This window comes from Empidonax traillii, unplaced genomic scaffold (assembly GCF_003031625.1).
Source record: "Empidonax traillii isolate 1590-97213 ecotype Southwest subspecies unplaced genomic scaffold, ASM303162v1 scaffold106:size2091409, whole genome shotgun sequence".
NCBI lineage: Eukaryota > Metazoa > Chordata > Aves > Passeriformes > Tyrannidae > Empidonax > Empidonax traillii.
The window spans coordinates 535,236-554,755 of NW_020955299.1; the positions used below are offsets into that span (position 1 = coordinate 535,236).

The following is a 19,520-nucleotide window of genomic DNA, read 5'->3' on the forward strand; positions in this document are numbered from 1 at the left end:
CCTACTGGGAATGCAAGCCTGGCAATAGAGCCCATCTGAATAACAGAATCAGAGGGACCTTGAAATGCTATTCCAAATTTCTAAGTAGGAACGAAGTCAATCCTGACATTCTGAAATTTTCCCTCCTGTTCTAGTCTTGCATTAATTCAGGCATCATGCTCTGATCTCCCCTTGGCCTGCAGCAAGAGCAGCTACTCCTTTTCTCCAAGTCAAGCCCAACGGAGGCCTTGAAATGGTTTTAAATAAGAAAGAACCCAACAGTTGCACACCAAATCAGAAGTGACCTGTTGCTCTCCAGCGACTCACAAGGCAGACTAGACTGCACACCACTGATTAAATTTGCTCTCCTCTGCACAGATGACATGCACCAAATTCTGTGTCTGCCTCTTAATGGCGCGGGAGATGTTGAGCTGCTCACAGAAGGCATCTGGGAGCGACAGCTGCTGAATTAAAATAGTCTTACAATACCAGGCTGGTGGAATAACGAGCCTCAAACCTATGGCTAAGTTTGGATAAGACGTGTAAGTGGCTCTAGAGCGCAAACGGTTTAATTTTTACGAGTAGAGAATTCGGATTTTTTGGGGACAAACATTTCAATTTCACCACTTGTGTTTAACTTTAGAACACTCCTTGTGACAGGGTTCTGTCAGCATTGTTGTTTGTGCCGTTCACTGATGATAAACTGTGGCACAATTAAAAAAATTAAAAAAAAAAAAAAGCTCTGGATAACGATGGCTGTGAAGCAGCTTTAGGAAATCCCATGGCTTGCAGTCGGTGCTGACAGACACCGTTATATTTTATGATCTGGTTACCATGGCTATTGACCAGCCACAGCACAAGGCCTCCTAATACCATTTTATAATTTGATGCAATGCATTAGATCCTGCAGTATCCCTGCTCCAGCCTGTAAACAGGCAGCTATAAATAACCCAGGAAGAACAAGGAACAAGCATGTTAATGTTTGCCTGTGTGTTACTTGCAGGTCCCATATTTTATCCCAGGGAACAAATATCATGACAAGATACACAAAGCCATTATGTTGTGCCTAACAGAGCTCAGCTGGCATGTTTATCAACGGGATGGCAGTGCCAGTGCAGAGCTGTAGTTAAGGGTGTGCGTCAGGGTTTCTATTATCCAGGGATTACAGCCTGGCAGGAGAAATCTGCTGCTGCTGCTGCTCACCGAGATCCTGCACCCCAGCTTTTCACCAGAAATGAGGGGCCTGCTTTGCTTCTCTGCTGCAAAGATCTAAAGCAAAGCTGTTTAGAGAAGTGTGCAAGAATAACAACTGTGACAAACAACCTGCTTAAATCAAGTTGAGAATTTCAAACAGGAGCCTCACGGGCCTCAGGAAGGCAGCACAACTCTGATCAACCTGCAAATTCATCACTGCTACTAATCTGTCTCTTCTGAGGTGATGCTTCAATCAAGTTTAGATCAAATGTATTTTCTCCAAGAAACTCCACGTGGTGTTTCATTCCCTTCCTATGATTTCCACATGGTTAATGAGTGGAGAACATTGTGCAATGCAATATATTTACAAACACACAGAGCCTCTTCTGTTCTTTCTCAATCCAGGAAATAGGGACTTTATTTCTCAATCTTTCTTAAAAAAAAAAAAAAAAAAAGAGGCCCTCTTTAGCCTATGTCCAAGAACAGCAAGTTCTTCTCTCTCAACCTCTTCCTTAATTATCAGCAAATAAAATGGAAGATTTTGCTACAAGGAAAGCAACAGGTTCAGTGCATTTTGGGAAAGGCCTGAGGTTTTTGAGGCAGATACCAATGGAAGTTGTCACCACCTTCCATATTTAATATGCCTCTTTAAGTTTTACAGTACACACAGTAGCAAAATTTATGGGCTTTTGATAGTTAACAGCAAATAAACACTAAATGCACAAAAGCATCTTTACTTCTTAAGTTTCACAAGATGAAAAATTATGGCAGTTGTTCCAAAAAAAAAGAAAATGAGATTTGGTTATAGCTGCAAAACTCCTGCTCAACGGGCAGCACATTCAGAGACTGCTCCAAACAATTCTGTCAGCTGAATTTCAGTGCAGAGCACATTTTATTAAAAGCTTGGCTGAGCTAACATTATATTTCGCTCATGTGTGTACAGAGCAAACAAAAGGCATTTGCTGATAAGGTCAGTGATAGACACTGTCCTCTAAAAACAGAAGTAGCCTGATAGTTTCATTAAGGAGACTCAGCCTGAAGATGTCAGGTCTCTCGCACAAAAAGACTTGTGTTATTCACAACTCTCTTTTCACCAAAATATACCTGCCAGGGGTAGAAAATGATGGCAATATTAATTGTATCTTACTCTCTATATTCTACATGCTCAGTAACAGCAGGAAGGGCAAACAGAGGTACTTCAAGTGAAAGAAAGGGCAGCTGTCACACACATCCAAGCTGTTCCAAACATCCACCTGACCACTGCAGACACACAGCATCTCCATTTAATGCTTATTTAACTCCTCCTACAAACTGCTTTGCTCCCTGAACACTCTTACCCCCAAAAAACACCCTCTCCAACTGCCAAAAAATACATACTAACCCCCAATTCAGCTTTAATAGGATCCCAGAATGGTTTGGGTTGGAAGGGTCCTCGCAGCTCATCTAGTAACAACCCCCTGCCGTGGGCAGGGATGCCACTCACTGGAGATCAGTTAGATCACAGATACTGCTCTCTTGATTTTTCTTGACAGTATTTTTTAAAGTGAAATAATTCTATTCCGTCAAGATAAAAATTATCCTTTAACCTATGCGGTGTTTTTGAAAATAAAATCGTATTTTCACCAAGTTCTCTTACTCAAAGAGGTGGAACCCCCAAAAATATTTTGCTGGTATTCATCAGACACCACTCTATACTCAGATATTCAAAGCCCCTCTTCAGAGTGCATTGCTGGTCACCCACATGTGACAAAAACCTCGCTACTCCTTAGGCCATCTGCCTGGAAGATCAAGTATCCTCCATAAACAAACTGACAAGGAATAGATCAGCTGAGAGGCTTCCAGGAGCCAAACAATTCGCTCTGCCTCCCAATCAGGATCGCTTTGTCTTCCTGAAGAATTATACTGGGAAATCAGACCCTCCCTCCAATGAAGGGGTTCAACAGCAAAGCACTGCAGGGATGCAGCGGCCACAGCACCTCCCAGGCTGCGCTCCCTGGACCCACAAGCCTGCCCACAGACACAAAGTCATTAGGCAGCCTCCCTCGAGGGAATGCCAAAAGATCCTGTGCTGATAACCACCCCCCCCTTCCCTGGTGCTGCTTTTGTTTGGAACAATAGATCTCCCATGGTACCTCTCGCCCCGCTGAAAATATTGGTATTAAGTGAGCGTGAGCACAGCTGTGTGTAAATGACATATATAAACAGATTAGATTTGTGTGTTTATACTGGATGCAAACACATTAATAGAACATTTGCATACCCAGTTGGCTAAATGAGATTGCATGCAGAGCAGGATTAGGGGTTGCAAGCCCATTTATTTGGAATTTTCAATAAAGTGTTTATATTGCCTGTTCCAGAGGTCAGAGTGGATTCACCAGCCTTTCTTCTCCTCTTTGCCTTCTCAGACACGGGGGCACAAACGCTCTTGTCGAAATGCCCTCCATGGATTGCCCACCCCTCCTCACCACCGTGCTGGGAAAAACCACCGGAGTCAGTGGAAGGAGCTGAGCTGAGGGTGTGGATACCCAAAGGCTGCCCCAGTTTCCTTCCCTTTAGTTTATCGAAGGTGATGGCTTGAGGGGCTGAGAGTTCTACATGTGACCGCAGCAGGAGCCATTACCTAAATGCCAGTTTACAAAACTCTGCCTTCCCTTCTCTTGTTTAATGCCAGGGATCAATGCAGAAAGTCTGTATGAAAGGCAACATGATATTGAAGGTGACACAACAGCTCCCAGACATTTCCAGAGCTGGAGGAGAATTCAGCTGTTCCTTCACCCCAGGCCTGGAGCTGTCAGGGTGCTGCTAACCTTCTGTGCTGACCCCAGCTGTATTTTCCCATCAGGATTTTAGCAGAGCTATTTTTATAAAGACAGAGGTTTCAGGTTCAGCCGAAGCACCAGGCACCACTCTGGTATGGGTTTGCTGCACTGTACCTGTGTCTGTGTGGGAGCCTCGATGGGAAAGAGAAAACAAAACAGCGAAAAAAAAAAAAATTTTTTTTAAAAATCAATTATGTCTAAAAGAGGGGCCTCTATTTTTGCTCTCATTGTGCCCTGACTATCAGCTCTGGGTGCTTTCAGAGCACATCCCAGGTAACGCTCTCAGCCCAGCCAGGCTCTCTCTCGCCTTCACGTTCCCCTTGAAAGGTCCAGTCCTGCCTCCCGGGTTCACCGCCCAACCCCGCCGATAAATCATCCCCGACCTGATGCTCCGGCCCCGCGCCTGCTCCGGCCCGGGTTGCCAAGCAACCTGTGCAGGAGGGATGCAGGGATGGATGGATGGATGTCTGGGAACTGCTGACAAACGGCCAAGTGGCTGCAACAACAGACTCCTCTCTGTCAGGAGCGTGTTTGGGAGAAGTGCCTCCCCCGCCCTCTGCTCCGGGCGTGATTGTAAAACCCGACTCCAAAGGCTTTTGTGAGGAACACACACTTCCTGCTCCATTCCTAATTGTTAGGGAGCTGCGGGGAGGCTGCGATCACACAGCGTACGGCAACAGAAATGTGATCCTGTAAACGAGATAAAGTCAACAGCGCACCAAGAAACCTGATCTGAGCACAGCCCGCAGTGGCACAGCAGCAGCTGATGCGCGATCAAAAACCAGGCTGGATGTTAAAGCAGCAGCAGGAGGAAAAAAGGAAGCCTGACTTTCCTTTTGCTGAGCTCTAGAAGGGGCGTTTGATAAACAACCTTGACTCCTTGGAAAAACAATTCATGGATTATTACAGGCGTTATCACCACTGCTAATGGTCCCCCATTTCGAGGCAGGGAGAGATGAGGCCTCTCGTTTGGAGACTGCTCAGTCTGCAGTTTCCTTTCCTCTAATAAAACCCGGGGGGGAAGAGCAGGCAATCCTTTGTCCCAGCCAGGTCGGTGGCACTGCACAGAGGGGCGAGTGGCAGGAGGATTTTCCAAAAGGGAACAACAAGTGCTGGGCCTCCAGCAGGCTGGAAACATTCCCTCAGGACTCTCCACACCTCTCCTCTCCAGAGCTGCACAGAAAGCACTTCCTCACTCTACTCAACGTCATCATTTCCACAGCAGGGAACCAGCCTGGCCGACTGGTATTTAAATGCCCATGACAGACCTTCTGCTGACAGATGTAGGATCCACCTATGCAAGTGGGACAGGCAGATCCAGGCCTGTGCAATGCTCCAGCTGCTCCCACAGCCTCCCCAGACATCTGCTCATGGTGATCTCCAGAGAGCAGCCCCGTTCCACGGGGCCATGAGCCAGGATTCACACAGCGAGACTCGTCCCTGCTGTGGGCACCCACCCCAACCTGGAGAGTGCCCTCGCCGACAGCAAAGAACCACGCTTATGAAATGTTCTCTCTACCTTCTTGTCTCCTGGATTCAACAGTTCCTCAGTCCTACAGCTAAAATGATTGGAGTGTGGTTTTACATAAATGATTTTTCTCAAGGTGCCTCTTAAGAGTTAAAGAGAACAAAGGTCTGGCACAGTTTGTGACCCAGAGAAGCAAAACAATGTGCTGCTGCCAAGAGACAACAGAAAGCTTTTGATTATACTTCAGATTGCCTTTTCTGTACACAAAGAGATTCGTTTCTGATTGTTATTTTAAACTGCTGTTAAAAATGCTAATATGCCAAAAGCCTCCTTGTACATCAAAACCAAAGAGCAAGTAAAAAGAAAGAGCTGGACAACGTGTTCCCCTTCAAGGACGTGCTTCCTTTCCCCTATGGCATCTCCAAATATCTCCCTTTAATGCAGGTAAATGGAAGAAATTCAGCACTTAACCTGCAAATTTCAATCTGAGTAGGGAAAAAAAAAATCTCAAATACCTGTAACCAAGGATTTCCCTATTGCAGAAATATTGTTCCCTTGGGATTTCAACCATTATTATCAATTATTCTGGAGATGATTTGCTGCCTTCAAACAGGGACTTTATGCAAACCACAGAGGGAAACAAATAAAAGCACTTCAAGAGCCCCCAGACTTTGGAGCAAATGAACAAATCCAAGAATAATGAGACAAAATGGTGGCAAGAATCCCCAAGGAAATGATCACATAGAGAGGCAGGTATTTCTGCAGGTGGTTTCCCAGGTAAATCACTGAACAGCAGGGCTGTGACAGCAGTGATGCCCAGGCTGGAATTCAGGCACTTGGATACAAATTTCAGTTTTTGACCAAAATGACATAAGGCAACCTCTGGAAACTCCCTGAATTCCTCTCAGGATGTGTCTGCCACTGGCTGCAGTGGCAGTGAAGAGACTCCTGAGTGTGCAAATCCAGAGAGAAGAAATACTGGTGATGACAAAATCAAACTCCAGGCTGGGGGAACACTGGAAGGGAAACTGGGAAGGTGGATTTTGAGGGGAGGGAGGCAAGGGGGGAAGGGGTGCTGAGAGTGTGGAATTGCTGCACACAAGTGAACACCTTCCCTAAGAGCTAAATGAAATGTGCACCCTAATAAACCAGAGGTGCCCTCGTTGCCTTCCCCACTTTGTAGCAAATGGGATGCTTGATTTGAGCATTGGAAGTTATTCCAGTGCAGTGGAGGGGAAGGCACTGCCACGTTATTTATCAGCTCCTCTAAATGCATAAGGCCTGAATGATCCATCTCCCCACGTAGCCTAAAAGCCATATAAATCTGAGGGATGCTGTGAAAGGGATGGGGGGAGGAGGAAAGGAACAAAAGAATAAAAAAAAAAACCCAAACAAACATGGTGGAACAAGCACAAGGGAAACGAGTGAGATATCAGGAGGCCAGTAAAAGCTGAAGCAAAACCACAAAGCCAGAAGCTCCTGCACTGAGTCTTTACCACAATATATTCAAAAACCACAAGGCACACCAAAGCACAAACAACACTGGGCAAGGAGCACCGAGCAGTAGCTTTAAAGTGCACCCTCGTGATCAACACATCACTGGAAGAAGGAGGGGAAGGGAGAACCTCACCGTGCAGGGGGAAGCACAGAGGGTGTTTTGAAGGGGCTGCTGTGCTGGGGTTCAGCTGAGCCAACCACGCCCTTTCCTTAAAGGGTTAAAAGTGTCACACTCAGTGACTGTTCCATGGGCAGTGACTGTGAAAAGGTGGCATTTCCTCACTCAAATTGAAGTTTCCTTCCACCTACAGGAAACTCCTCACGCTGGCTCTGTGAGACACGTGGAGCCAGGCTCAGGAACGAGGCCTTTCAAGCTCCAGCAGAATCCAGGGAATCACGGAATACGCTGAGCTGGAAGGGACCCACAAGAACCATCAAGTCCAGCTCCTCCCTGCAACCCCACCCTGTCCCTGAGAGCGTTGTCCAGACCCTCCTGGAGCTCTGGCAGCCTTGGGGCCGTGCCCACTGCCCTTGAGAGCCTGTTCAGTGCCAACCACCCTCTGGGGGAAGAACCTTCTCCTGCTCCAAGTTTTTGCTGTCAAACCGTTCCCCATGGCACTGTCATCACGAGCTCCACTGGCACTGCCACCCTCATGACTAATTAGGCCTGTTGGATGGATGCAGGAAATGATGAATATTTAGTCGCTGTGCATCTACTACAGAACCAGCCTATTATCAAACAAGTGACACCTCCACAAACTTAAATTAAATAATGGCTCCCATCGAGGATTCTGAGCCTCTGACAGGATGGCAAGTGATTTAAGTAACGTGAAGCTGAGCAACTGGTGATGGATCACGGTTTTCCACTCGCTCTGTTACAGCCTGTAATAGAACAAATGATCATTTTTCAGCCTAATTGAATGTGGCCGCCCCGCTTATACACAGAAGAGACAAAGCCTGATCATTTGCTTCATTAAAATGCATTTTTATGTCATCTGAAGGATTAAAAAAAAAAAAAAAATAATAATAAATCGGTGCTGTTGATAGGGAAGATTAGAAAAATAAAATCTATCATGCAAACAGCGCTTGCAAATGAGGGGTGTTCTGGCATTCTTGTCGTGCAAGAGAGATAAGCCGTGAGCACTAAAGCACACAGAGCACCCACACTGTGACAGTAATCAACCTTTCTCCAATAGGAATTATGTCACTACACCGACCTGAAAGAGCATTTTGTCATGTGCTGCCTCAGTGGCCACTGGGCCATAGTGATAATTCTCTGACAAGCTGTGGGGCAGAACCACAGAGGATCTTGTCACAAAGCCGAAAATTTGGATTTTTTGGGGGGGCTGACGGGCTCTGTATTCAAACAGAATCAAAGTCAAGGCTAAGACAGAGACCCAAACTATCAGGGGAAAAATATTTAAAAATCAAATACCATCCTGTCAGGTTGCAGACAGTGCTTGTCATCTGTCTGCACTCGCTTTTGTTTTAGGGGTTCTTTTGTGTTTTTAAAGCGCTCTTGTTAGGAACAGCAAATTGCCATGCAGACAGCAAACAACCCTTCTGAAATAAAACAGCCTTTTGCCATATCAAGTAATCTAATCCTGGGCTCTGTGTATTTAATATAGTGTAATTCCAGCACAAGTATTACAAAAGGAAACACTTTTACCTATATCACCTCAGACTAAGCCAAAATTACTTGGAAAGCAGCTGGAGATTTCTATCACACACTTAATATGAAAAAAATATCAAAGCACTTCACTATTATTTTGCTACTATATTCTAATTGCACTTTCAGGCATTGAGGAGGTAAGGATCCTGTAGATAATTTGAATTTCTTACCACCTGTGAGGCAGATAAACCCAACCAAACTGCTGAAGTGACAGGAGTATTGAAATAACTTTAAATCAACCCAAGAACTCTGGATGTTGCCATCAGTAAAAGCCAAGAAACCATCACCCTTCCCTAACTGGTAGAGAAGGTGAATCTAAATTTAAATCACACAGTTTATATCATTTCCAAAACAATAATGAAAAAAGAATACCTGGAACAGAGAGCTGACCAACATTTCTCATCTTTAAATCGTAAAATCACTTTCAAAAGCATAAAGAAACTCATGCAATCCCACAAGCTGGGATGAGCACGAGACAGAAAATCTATCCCAGGTAATTTGTGATATTTGCATTCAGAAGGGGAAGCAAACTGTGCAACGTTACCTTATTAACACTATCAGCCTTTTAAAAGTCAATCATACTGCAAATAAATACGGATTATCTTAAAAACCTCAATTCAGAACCTAGAAATCAAGTTCTGTGCAAAGAAACGGGGACTAAATGGGCCAGTTTTGCAAATTATATCAAGATGTAACAACCTCCACCTCCAAAACAAAACCACTGGGTGGAAAAAGATCGACCACAACCACCAGAGATGAGTTACAAACCCCTCCCTTGGTTTTTCTTGCCGTGGCAGAAGCACTGAGGCCAGAAAATCCCGAATTTTGATGATCCCTGCACTCTGCAGCTGCTCTTTCTAATGCCATGACTCAGTTTCCTCTCTGAGGGGAACAGGATATAACACGATGTTATATTTATCCCAGCTCCCGGATCTCTGGGCAGATAAAATCTGAATTAAAGGTCAGAGTGTTGGAGGCAGGAGCTGTGCCAGTGACCAGAGCATCACCTGACGGGAGAAGGGACAGGGACCAGCTGGGCTGTTCCCATCACCAGGCCCAGGCTCTGTCTGAGCTGCAGCTCTGCCCGCCCAGCTCCTGCCTCCCTGCACACGAGTGGGGAGACACCCACCCGACCCCACTCCAGCCCCGTTGCTAAGGAACTGCCAAGGCACACACAGCTTTTTGGGGCCTCCTCCTTCGGAAAACCACCCTCCCCCTGCCCTGTGGGAGGACAAACACCACGGCTGGGGTCCCCCCCTGCCCCCTTCTCCCTCCAGGAGAGCCGATGGAGAGCCCCAGGAAGGGGAAGGCAGCTCCCTTTTTAAGATGCCCTTGAAAACGAGATGAAAAGCGACCATCAGCCGTTTATTAATCTTCCAGGCAGCACATTCCTTCCCCTTGGCAACAGGGAAACTGCTGGATTACGGATTTTTTTTTCTCTCTCTCTCTCTCCAGAAAACAAACCAGCAGCTTCTGGAGCAGCCTCGGGATTATTTTGGTTTATGCTGGAGTTTAGAGCTGGAGTTTCGCTTCCATCCCCGCACAGAAACAGCCCTTTGAGCCATGGCGACTGGCCAGGGCAAATATTTGTTGTGTTGGGGTTTTTTTTTGGGGGGGGGGAATCAGCAACGTGGTAAGTGCTTAATAGATAAAAATAGTCCACGTGAAGGCAGAGAGACCACAAATCAAGAAGCATCTGGCAGATGAACAAAACAAATAAAATACCAAAAAAAAAATGATACTGTTGAGAAAACACCAACTTCTCTGGCAGCTGGGGGAAGATCAAGATTAGGGAAAGCACTGAAATCACCCATTTGGAAGCCAAGGTCACTGACAGGATTTATAGATTTATCCCTGAAGAGCCTCTGCTGAACACGAAACGCTGAAATAATTTTTGTTTTAAATCTCTCCCTCCTCCCTCCCCTCCATTTGGGCTCCCTCATTTGCTGAAGGCTTTTAAAATTCATTCCTTTTCACAGCTGGTTAAACAATGGAATCTTTTGGCAAACTGAAAGGCCGGAATTGATTGCCCTACACAAACTTTTTCTGCACGTATAATTGATTTTTAATTCACTGCCTTATTTCCGAAAGGACTCGACAATAAACTCGCTGCTGCACGTGCAATATCGACCCCTCCAAACAAGGGCTGGGATCAAACACCGATGGCAAGTTAATCACCAACAAAAAAGATGGTTATCTTTCCCCTAGAAACCTGGGTGGCAGCTGAGTTCACCTCTCCAAGCTCCAACACACCTTGTGCTTTCCAGCTGTGCTGCAGTTTAGTGTTCTGTAAACCTGCCAGCTGCTCAGTAACTGTGATTTTATGCAACCTTTAAACAACAACTTTTTTTTTCCCTGAGCAGAATAATTTCATCCCTCACCGGTTACTTTTTCACTGTGAGGGCTGATAGTTCTTTTCCACTTAGTAATAAGGTAGAGACGAGACCTTCCCACACAGTTGCTTAAACTAAAATCTGGTTTTTTCTCCTTAGAGCACAGGTCCAACTGGGCCCTGGCAATCTAAATTTGGTGGTGGGTTTTTTATCTCAGTGCCCAGTTAAGTTCCAACTGTTACTGATTAACGCACTTGCAAAGGGCTGGATTTCTAAATTCCAGAAAATGTTAATTTAGTGGAACTGTCCCTCCACTGTAAAGCCGTAATGCTTTATTTTCTGTGGATAAAACATTAAAACTGAGCAGTAACTGATATCTTAACCTTCTAAGCCCACTGCATGAGTCAGATGCAGCCCTGCAATGCCACTCAGCTTTTCCAATCTCCCTTGATGATTCCACCCCCCTCCCCAACTATTCCAGAGGTTCTGTTCCAATCTGGCCATGAATTACATTTTCTAAAGCTGCCACAGAAACAGGAAATAAAATTTCAGGGTATTTTTGCCCCAGCAAGCAGCTCTGTCTTCCAGCACATCTGAAGAGCTTGGCTTCAAAGGAGGGAGCCATGAAAACAATGTTTTCATGAGCAGATACTCCAAAAAGGGCAGATGAGAGACATTTGAAGATGATTCCAGGCAGAGAAGCCAAGCAAATGAGTATGTGGGCTTTGCATAAGTAATTTCTTGACCTGCTATGCTGGATTATGAACACTTGCAAACACAGCAGGAAAACAGTTTTCCCTATCTTGTCCTTTTTGGAATAAAGATCTCCACTTGTATTTTCTGATTAATGAGTTTAAAGCTGAAGCCAGGTGTGGATATTTTAAAATTTATGAACTTGTAAATGGATGTACACGGCCAATTAAGGTTTAGCACCAGCAAGGATTAACTAGCCCAGCACATAAATTTAAGAGGTTGTTTGAATCAGGGTTGTTTACCTCAACTACTCCACATCAAGAGCAACGTAAAATATTTAAAAGGCAGAATATTTCATGATAAAAGCTGGTGCTCAGGGATGTCACAGGGTGGCAGTGACAGCTCTGCACCGAGATGCACAAGTTAAAAAAAAACCCTCCCAAGGAACACTTGGCAATTTCCTTTGGAGAATTTAACATCTCTGAAGAGATGGAACAAAGTGCAGAGGGGAAAAGGAAGAGCTGTCTAAGAAACAAAGTGTTGTTTTACTCAGATTTCCTCAATTTGGGAAGGTCCATCCCTGAGTTTCCACGGCGGTTCCATCAGCCTCACCATCATCAACATCTGAATGGTAATTAGGAGCCAAATTCCATGCAGGAAAAGCATCCCTGTGCAATAAAGCTGCAGCAGAGCAGTACCAGCTCTGCCTGCAGCAAGCATGCATAAATAAACAGAATTAATAACTACCCAAGTGTGGACGGGTGACTTAATCTGTTTCGATTAGATGCAGCTCAGCCTGAGGCCTTTGTGTTATTTAAAATGTGTTCATCGTGTTTAATTAAAAACCTAATAAACTAGAGCTTCTTTTGGTTCTGATTTGTCTCCCTCTCTTCTGGAGGCCCTATTGATTTCCTTAGTACTTTTGATAGAAAGAGAGAGGGAAAAAAGAAAAAGCACATTCTGGATGAAGAGATGAAGAGACAGCGAGGTGAGATGGAATGTGGGCTGGTGGGGGAGGAACAGTCAGAACCAGCTTGTTTCCTTCCACACTTCCAATGCCTCAGGAATGCCAGAGGAGAAAACCATTTAAATTAACAAAACTTAAGGTATCCTTTATAAATTATAGCCATTTGATAGGTTACTGATCTGAAGTGAAAGCTGGAGCAAGCACAGGGGTCAGGACTGTACTGAACATCCCTGGAAAGTGTCAGAGCAATTTTGCACAGAAGATTTTTGTCCCAAAGATGTGTGGAAATTTCGTAAGGACAGTCTGTCTTGGGAGATATTTCCACTGAAAGCACGCCGGAAATATGGATGTTGAGCTTAACCTGAAGTGAGGGAGGTAAATGATCGTGGTTCCAGATCTGGAACCTGCAGAAGGTCCAGAACGCTGCAATCAGGGCAAGCACCAGAGTGAACAGAGTCAGGTTTGCTTCACTGACCCTCCATGAACACCAAACCTGTATGCTTTAAAATACAATTTTTCCAGGTCAGTTTTGAAGAATTCCCAACTGGAGAAGAAGAAGAAGGGACCAGCACCAGTCCATTGTTACGAGGGATTTCTGACTGCTGGCACCCAAAATGCCACAAGATTACAAGAGCCAAGTTTTGAGGGTGTGCTGAAAGGAACACAAATCCCAGGGATGTGCAGGACCCCTTTTCCCAGGCACCCTGACCTGGCTCCAGCAGCGAGAGGGTCGTGCCACGTGCCAGACACGGAGTTCAGTGGAGGGAAATCTGTAAAAGGTACCAGCTGGATCAAAACCACACAACTTGCTCCAAGGCTTCTCCCCCCAAATAACCTCCTCCAAGCTGCTCTGCTTCCTACTTGACACCGCAGCCTCACACTGATGAGATTCCAGCAGGTGCTGGTGTGTGCCTGAATAAAGTGTTATATATGACAATTGCTCCAACTTGTCCACAGGAGTAAATTCATGAGCATGACAAAGAGAAACCAACCCCTCCCCGTCAAATCAGTGCTGGAAATTGATGTTGTCAGGTGGAGAATGAGCCCTGACAAACAGGAAACAGCTGCTCTCAGAGCTGCATTTAGACTCATCAGTAAATAAGTTGCTTTAGCCACTTTTGCAGGCAGTGTGCAAGGCTGGGTTTCACACTGTGCCTCTGAATTTACATAGAGGGATTAAAAAAAAAATAATAAAAAAAAAAAATGAAAGGTTTAAAAATAACCAGAGGTTTAGAAACACGAGGGAGACAACAAACCTCCATCTTCATATTTACAAAGCCTTCCATGCAATTCAATCACTGGCCAATTTTATCCTCTGTTTAATTTGATCTAAACCTCTGCAACCACATCATCAGAGGTAAAAATAACAGGACTCCCGTGCTTTATTTTAATCAGGTCTGATTATTGCCAAGCAGCTCTTGGATCACAGTCTGGTCACAGGGCAACAGAGCTGTTCTAACAGGAAAGGCTTTGTCTTTGGGCAGCAGAGAGGCCACGGAAAGGGTTAAAAAAACTTGAGAGAGAACCACATTTTCAATTAATTTGAGGGATGCACAGTGTTGTATCAGAAATGCTACTGACAAAGGGTTATCACGTGCACGGCAAAACCAGCAACAGGAATCACCAGCCCAGCAGAAACGACTCGTGCAAGTCACAGAGCAACCAACTCACAGGGCACTTGTGGCTCTGGGAGGTGTGGAGTTTCGAGAACTGGTTTTGTCCTAAGTCAGTTCTTTCCCTGAGTCAGTGTGATTACACTCCACTCCAGTGGCTTTTACCACCTGCCCAGTTCCTGGAGGTTGCCCCAACTCTCCTTTCTTTCCCAGCCACACAACCTTTACAGCTTCCCTGCAACAGTTCTGACACTCACCTTAAAAACCTGGCAGCGAATTAAACTAAGAATAACACAAAGGGAAGTGTGACCTTTCTTGGGGGGCCCCGAGGCAAGGCAGAGGGAGAATATGACAGGATTAGAAAGGCAGGAATGGAAAAACCGAGACAGCAAAAGCCGTGATCTACACTATTATCTTCATTTTTATCACCTACATCATCATCATCATCATAATGATGATGATGATTTGAGCTGCCACAAAGCCTTTCTCAGTTCAGGTTAACTGACCAAAGCTCTCTGTCAGGTGTGGGATCTGCTTATTTATCCAAGCTGTAAAACTTAAGCAAGTAGATATTTGCTGGGCTACAAGAAAAGATTAATTCTAAGTCCAGCACAAACAGGCACATGGATTAGACCTGGGTCTTCCACTTCCCTCAGAATTGTGTCTCTTAGATTATCAGCCCACCACAATAGTAGAGGCTTCCTCCTGCTCATCACTGGCCATCAGGAGATGGAGGGGACACACACTGTTAAGTTCTCAAATTTAACAGTTAACCCCACATTTCACTGTTTTGGCCAGATTTTGGGTTTGATAGATTTCTGAAAAACACTTCACTACAGAATTCTCTGCAGCTTTAGCAGCCTGTGGATCACACAGAGAGAGTTTTCCCTCCATTTCTAAGAGCCAGCAGTAAGGAAACTTCCCTTGCAAGTGTCAGGAATGCTCCAAAGTGCAGAGCTGCTGCTTCAGCCCAGAGTTTTCTGCAAGCTGCAGGGACAAACAGGCCGTGGAGCTGTGCAGGTGGAGCTTAGCTGGCTATAAATAAGAGCACAGTTTGATCTTTGGCTCTGCCGAGGCTGGAGGGCTGCCAAGTGTTTCTGGAAACTTGGATGGAACAGAACAAGAACAAATATGATAAAATGAGCTGGGCCTGACAATGATTTATAGAGTCAGTGATCACTGCTCTGTGCTCACAGTCTGCACTTCTGCAGAACGTTTCACTTTGCAATAAACTTTTGTTTTTTTCCATTCCTAAGGCTCTCTTCTCCCCTGTCTAACAGGGATTGATCATGGAAAACCCCTGAGCTGCAGCAGCTACAGCACTCACAGTGCAGCTGATGGAAAAAAACAAGGAGAGGGGGCAAAAAAATCTACCCAGAAAAGGAAAAAAAAAAGGTGTTGGCCCTGTGCAAGTTACCCATGAATGCATGCAGAGAAAACAGGCTGAAGTATGAACACAAACTTCCTAAACACAGGGCAGAGCACTCCAGTATTTGTCCCAGCAGCCAGTTCCCTACACAAAACTCACTTTTACCACGAGAGAACCGTAAAACTTATCGGGAAAGAGCCGTCCCAGGCTCTCTGCTCACGGCTGCTGCCAGTGCCAGCACATGATCCTCCCTCCCCTCCCTGACTCCAGGCAGCCTCCTGACCACAAAGGTTCTTTGTTGGCTCATGGAATCAGCTGCAAACGCGGGTTTCTGGGGCCTGGCTCATGGAGCTGCTGCAGGAAGGTTTCCACAAGCAGAGAGCGAGCACCGGGCACTCACTGCAGCAACTCCTGAAAGGCTGGCAGAGAAACAAGAGCTTGAAAAACTCTGCCCGGCCACTGCCTGAATTATTAAAGCCACCACAGCTTCCCCCCTTAACCAGCTCTGTTCTAGAACACCAATCTCAGCTTTATGAGAAGCTCAACAAGAAAACAGCCCTTTTATCTCTGATCACCCCTTCGAACACTTCATCAATAAACCACCTGAAAAATTCATCCATTCAAGGAGGGAGGGGGTAAAAAACCCCAAATCAACCAAACTTTTCTCCTGTCAGTTTTCCATGAGTAATTCTACCTTGCTCTGTACCACTTTTTTTTTTTCACTTATATCCCCATGTATATGTTTTTTATTTATATCCCCAATGTCTATTTTCATTTATACCCCCATGCCCATATATTTCCCCTTCTAAGCCCCTCTTTATGTATTTTCTAATCAAGTTCCATACACTGAACAAGGCCCCAACACCTCACACCTGTGCCAAATGTACCCCATTATCTGCCCTTTTCTTGCTCACAAAAACGTTTTTAGGGGGAGGGGAAATTAAAAAAAAAGAGGAAAAAAATCAAGAGATGCAACATGAACTTTAAAGGCTGGAGGGGAATAAATCATTTCCTACCACTTCATCCTCAGTCCAGCACTTCTCAATCAGCTTGGGCACAGGTTTCTTCACCAGGCGCTGCAGGGCCTTCCCAGCATCGTAGTTACTTTCGTGTAGCTGAAAAAGAAAGGAGACCAACAGATCAGTCCATGGAATTAGCAGGGATCTGATATGTGGAGAGAAACCACCACAGGGAGCCCACAGGAGATGTTCTCTGCCTGTTTTTTCCTGTCGTGAGATTTAAACAGGCTGAGGGGTAATTGGGGGTTTATTATAGAATAAATGGCATTAAAACAAGCGTGTTTTCCCCTGCCTTCCTGAACCTCTCCCAGATCATGTCTGAGCCCACAAAGCACTGAAATTTTTTTGGTTAACTTCAACAAAAATATTATTTTTGCATTAGGAATTCCAAGGAAAACTGTAAGGAGCTCCAACAGAGTGTTTTTCAAAAGGAGTCGTGTTTTACGCAGGGATTTTTGTTCAGATTAGTAAAATCAGCTGGAAAAACTAACACACAGGAGGGACTGCAAGTCATGGGGATGTCAAGTTTACCCATCCAGAAAATTCCCTTTATTTTTTATTGCACTGCAAAGATCACCATGGTGTTGGAAAACAAGCGTGGAAGGGAACAAACACCCACCGAGAGCAACCAGGGATGTCCAAGCTCACGTCACCCTTGCAGCTGGTCAGAGCCTACAGTGCACCTGATTTTCTACCCCACATTCACTCTGAATTTGGAGAGGAGACATTAAAAATCAGGGTGGGGTTAAAAAGCATTAAGGGAGCCCATGAGAATCTCTGTCTCTTAACTCGATAGAAAACTGCAGATTTAGGGCCTGTCCCGCCCTCAGAGTGGCAGATGCAATCCCCACTCCCAGGCACGAAAATAAGATGTTGCCTTTTCTCCTGGGTACACATTCATTTTCCCTCCTTGTTTGCACTCTGGCACTGGGAACAAATCCATCTTAAAAAGCAACGAGCACTGTTTGTTTTGCCAGCTCACCTTGCAAACGGTTGGGTTTTTTCTCCCCCCTGTGCACTGCAGTACCCAGAAGATTTTTCACTTAGGAACTGTGACAGTGTTGAAGAGAATGGTGCTTCTGTTCCCCTTCCCTCTCTGCTCCCTCCCCGGAGCACGAGTGATGCCAAAGCCTCTTTGTAACTTGGAGGGCATCTTTATTTTGCCTCAAGGACAACACATTGTTGGTTTTTTTTTCCCCTTTATTGCCCAGGCAGCTCCATCTGCAAACAAAACGAGCCAGAGGAGCCCAGAAAGAATGACCTGGCCTGACAGAGAAGTCAAAAGTTTGCAGCCCACCAAGACTGTCCCAAACCAGCGACAGAAAAATACAAGCATTAACTTTTGAGCAAGTGATTATATTAATAATATAATAATCACCAAACCCATCAGCACAAACATGAAAGAGGAGTCACGTAACAGAGAAGACATATGTTTGAAAACAGACCTGATACAGGTTTAGAGCTTCCTGAAAAATGTTATTTTTATCAAGTGGGGAGGGGGGGAGGGAAGAGATTAAAAAATAAATGCCAAGAGTAGGACAATGCAGCAGAAAGGAAAAATATTTTCTCTAAGTGCTGGAGTTAAATTTACATGTTTCATTCTGGCTAGTTCTCTGATTATTACTTTCAGTCATTTAATGTATCTAAGCACTTTATGGGCAAGATTTAAACATATAAATAACAGCTAATGATGACTGCCCCTGGGTTCATTAACTTCTGGTTGAACTTCTCAAGGTATTTCTGCAAACACCAGATTATTGTCCTGTCAGGTGGAGAATCACCACTTTTAGCATTAACTCTGCCCTCTCTGTTGGGCACCACTGTGACCTCACGTCTGCAACAACAGGAACAGACACAGAGGCACTTTAAAACAGAAGATACAGCAACTTCTGCATCGCAGCATTAAAGAAAAACTCTGAAATGTGCACATGTCCAAAACCCCCTCCTTTGCGTTACAACAGCCATTAAACAACAGCAGATCCCAGGACAGGCACATCACCATCCAGCCTGCACATTCCCCCAAGGTTTGCAGTCCCTGCTCCCCCAGCAGAGCTGCCATTCCTGCCTGTGATGCTGCAAATAAATTCTCCTCTGGCACGGCTCAGCTGTCAGGCCCCTCTGGGCTGTAATGAACCCATGAATTACATCGTGCAGCTCTGACATCTCCGGGCTTGCTCATCAAAATATTGTTCTTCAATTGTAATTTATAACTTAATTTAAATGTCCCTTTTACTGTGACCTTTTTAGATCAGAATGGCATTGCATCTGGCAGCTCCTGCTCCAGCAAGGCATCCTTTGGCAATTACAGTCATTATGATGTGCCTTGAAAAGCCCATCAGAGTTGGGCTGCATTCGTGGCACGGTGTTAAATAATTGCAGTCCATTAACAACAGTTACATTCCAGAGTCCTTTTCTCCAAGGAAAAATTGCTACTGTCTAGTGGGACAGTGTTACTGAACTGTCTGGAAATCACAGAATCCCAGACTGGTTTGGGTTGGAAGGGACCTTTAAATTCATTTCATTCCACCCCCTGCCATGGGCAGGGACACCTTCCACAGGCAGGGACACCTTCTACCAGCCCAGGTTGCTCCAACCTGGCCTTGGACACTCCCAGGGATTCAGGGACAGCCACAGCTTCTCTGCCCAACCTGTGCCAGGGCCTGCCCACCCTCACAGGGAAGGATTTCTGCCAAATATCCAATCTGACCCTACTCCAGCACATTCCAGTGCTGGTTCTTCCATGGAATGACCACTGGTCACAGACAAATCACAATCCAAGATGAGAGAGAAGGGAGAAGACGAGGAAAATGAAAAGCAGGGTGAGGATTGCTGCCCTGGGGCTTGAGCAGCCCCATCTTTGGGTGCAATAACTCCACCCCAACACCTGATTTAATACA

At 45.2% G+C, this 19,520-nt stretch overlaps 1 protein-coding gene across 7 annotated transcripts in view; it reads right to left on the bottom strand.

Moving 5' to 3' along the window:
* Positions 1-19,520, bottom strand: part of RERE (arginine-glutamic acid dipeptide repeats) — a 155,886-nt gene that overhangs the window by 50,273 nt on the left and 86,093 nt on the right. For all 7 annotated transcript variants that reach the window (XM_027882467.1, XM_027882466.1, XM_027882462.1 and 4 more), the window contains one exon: positions 16,621-16,719. In XM_027882467.1, the coding sequence (XP_027738268.1) occupies positions 16,621-16,719 (99 nt within the window). The remainder of the gene's footprint in view (positions 1-16,620; positions 16,720-19,520) is intronic.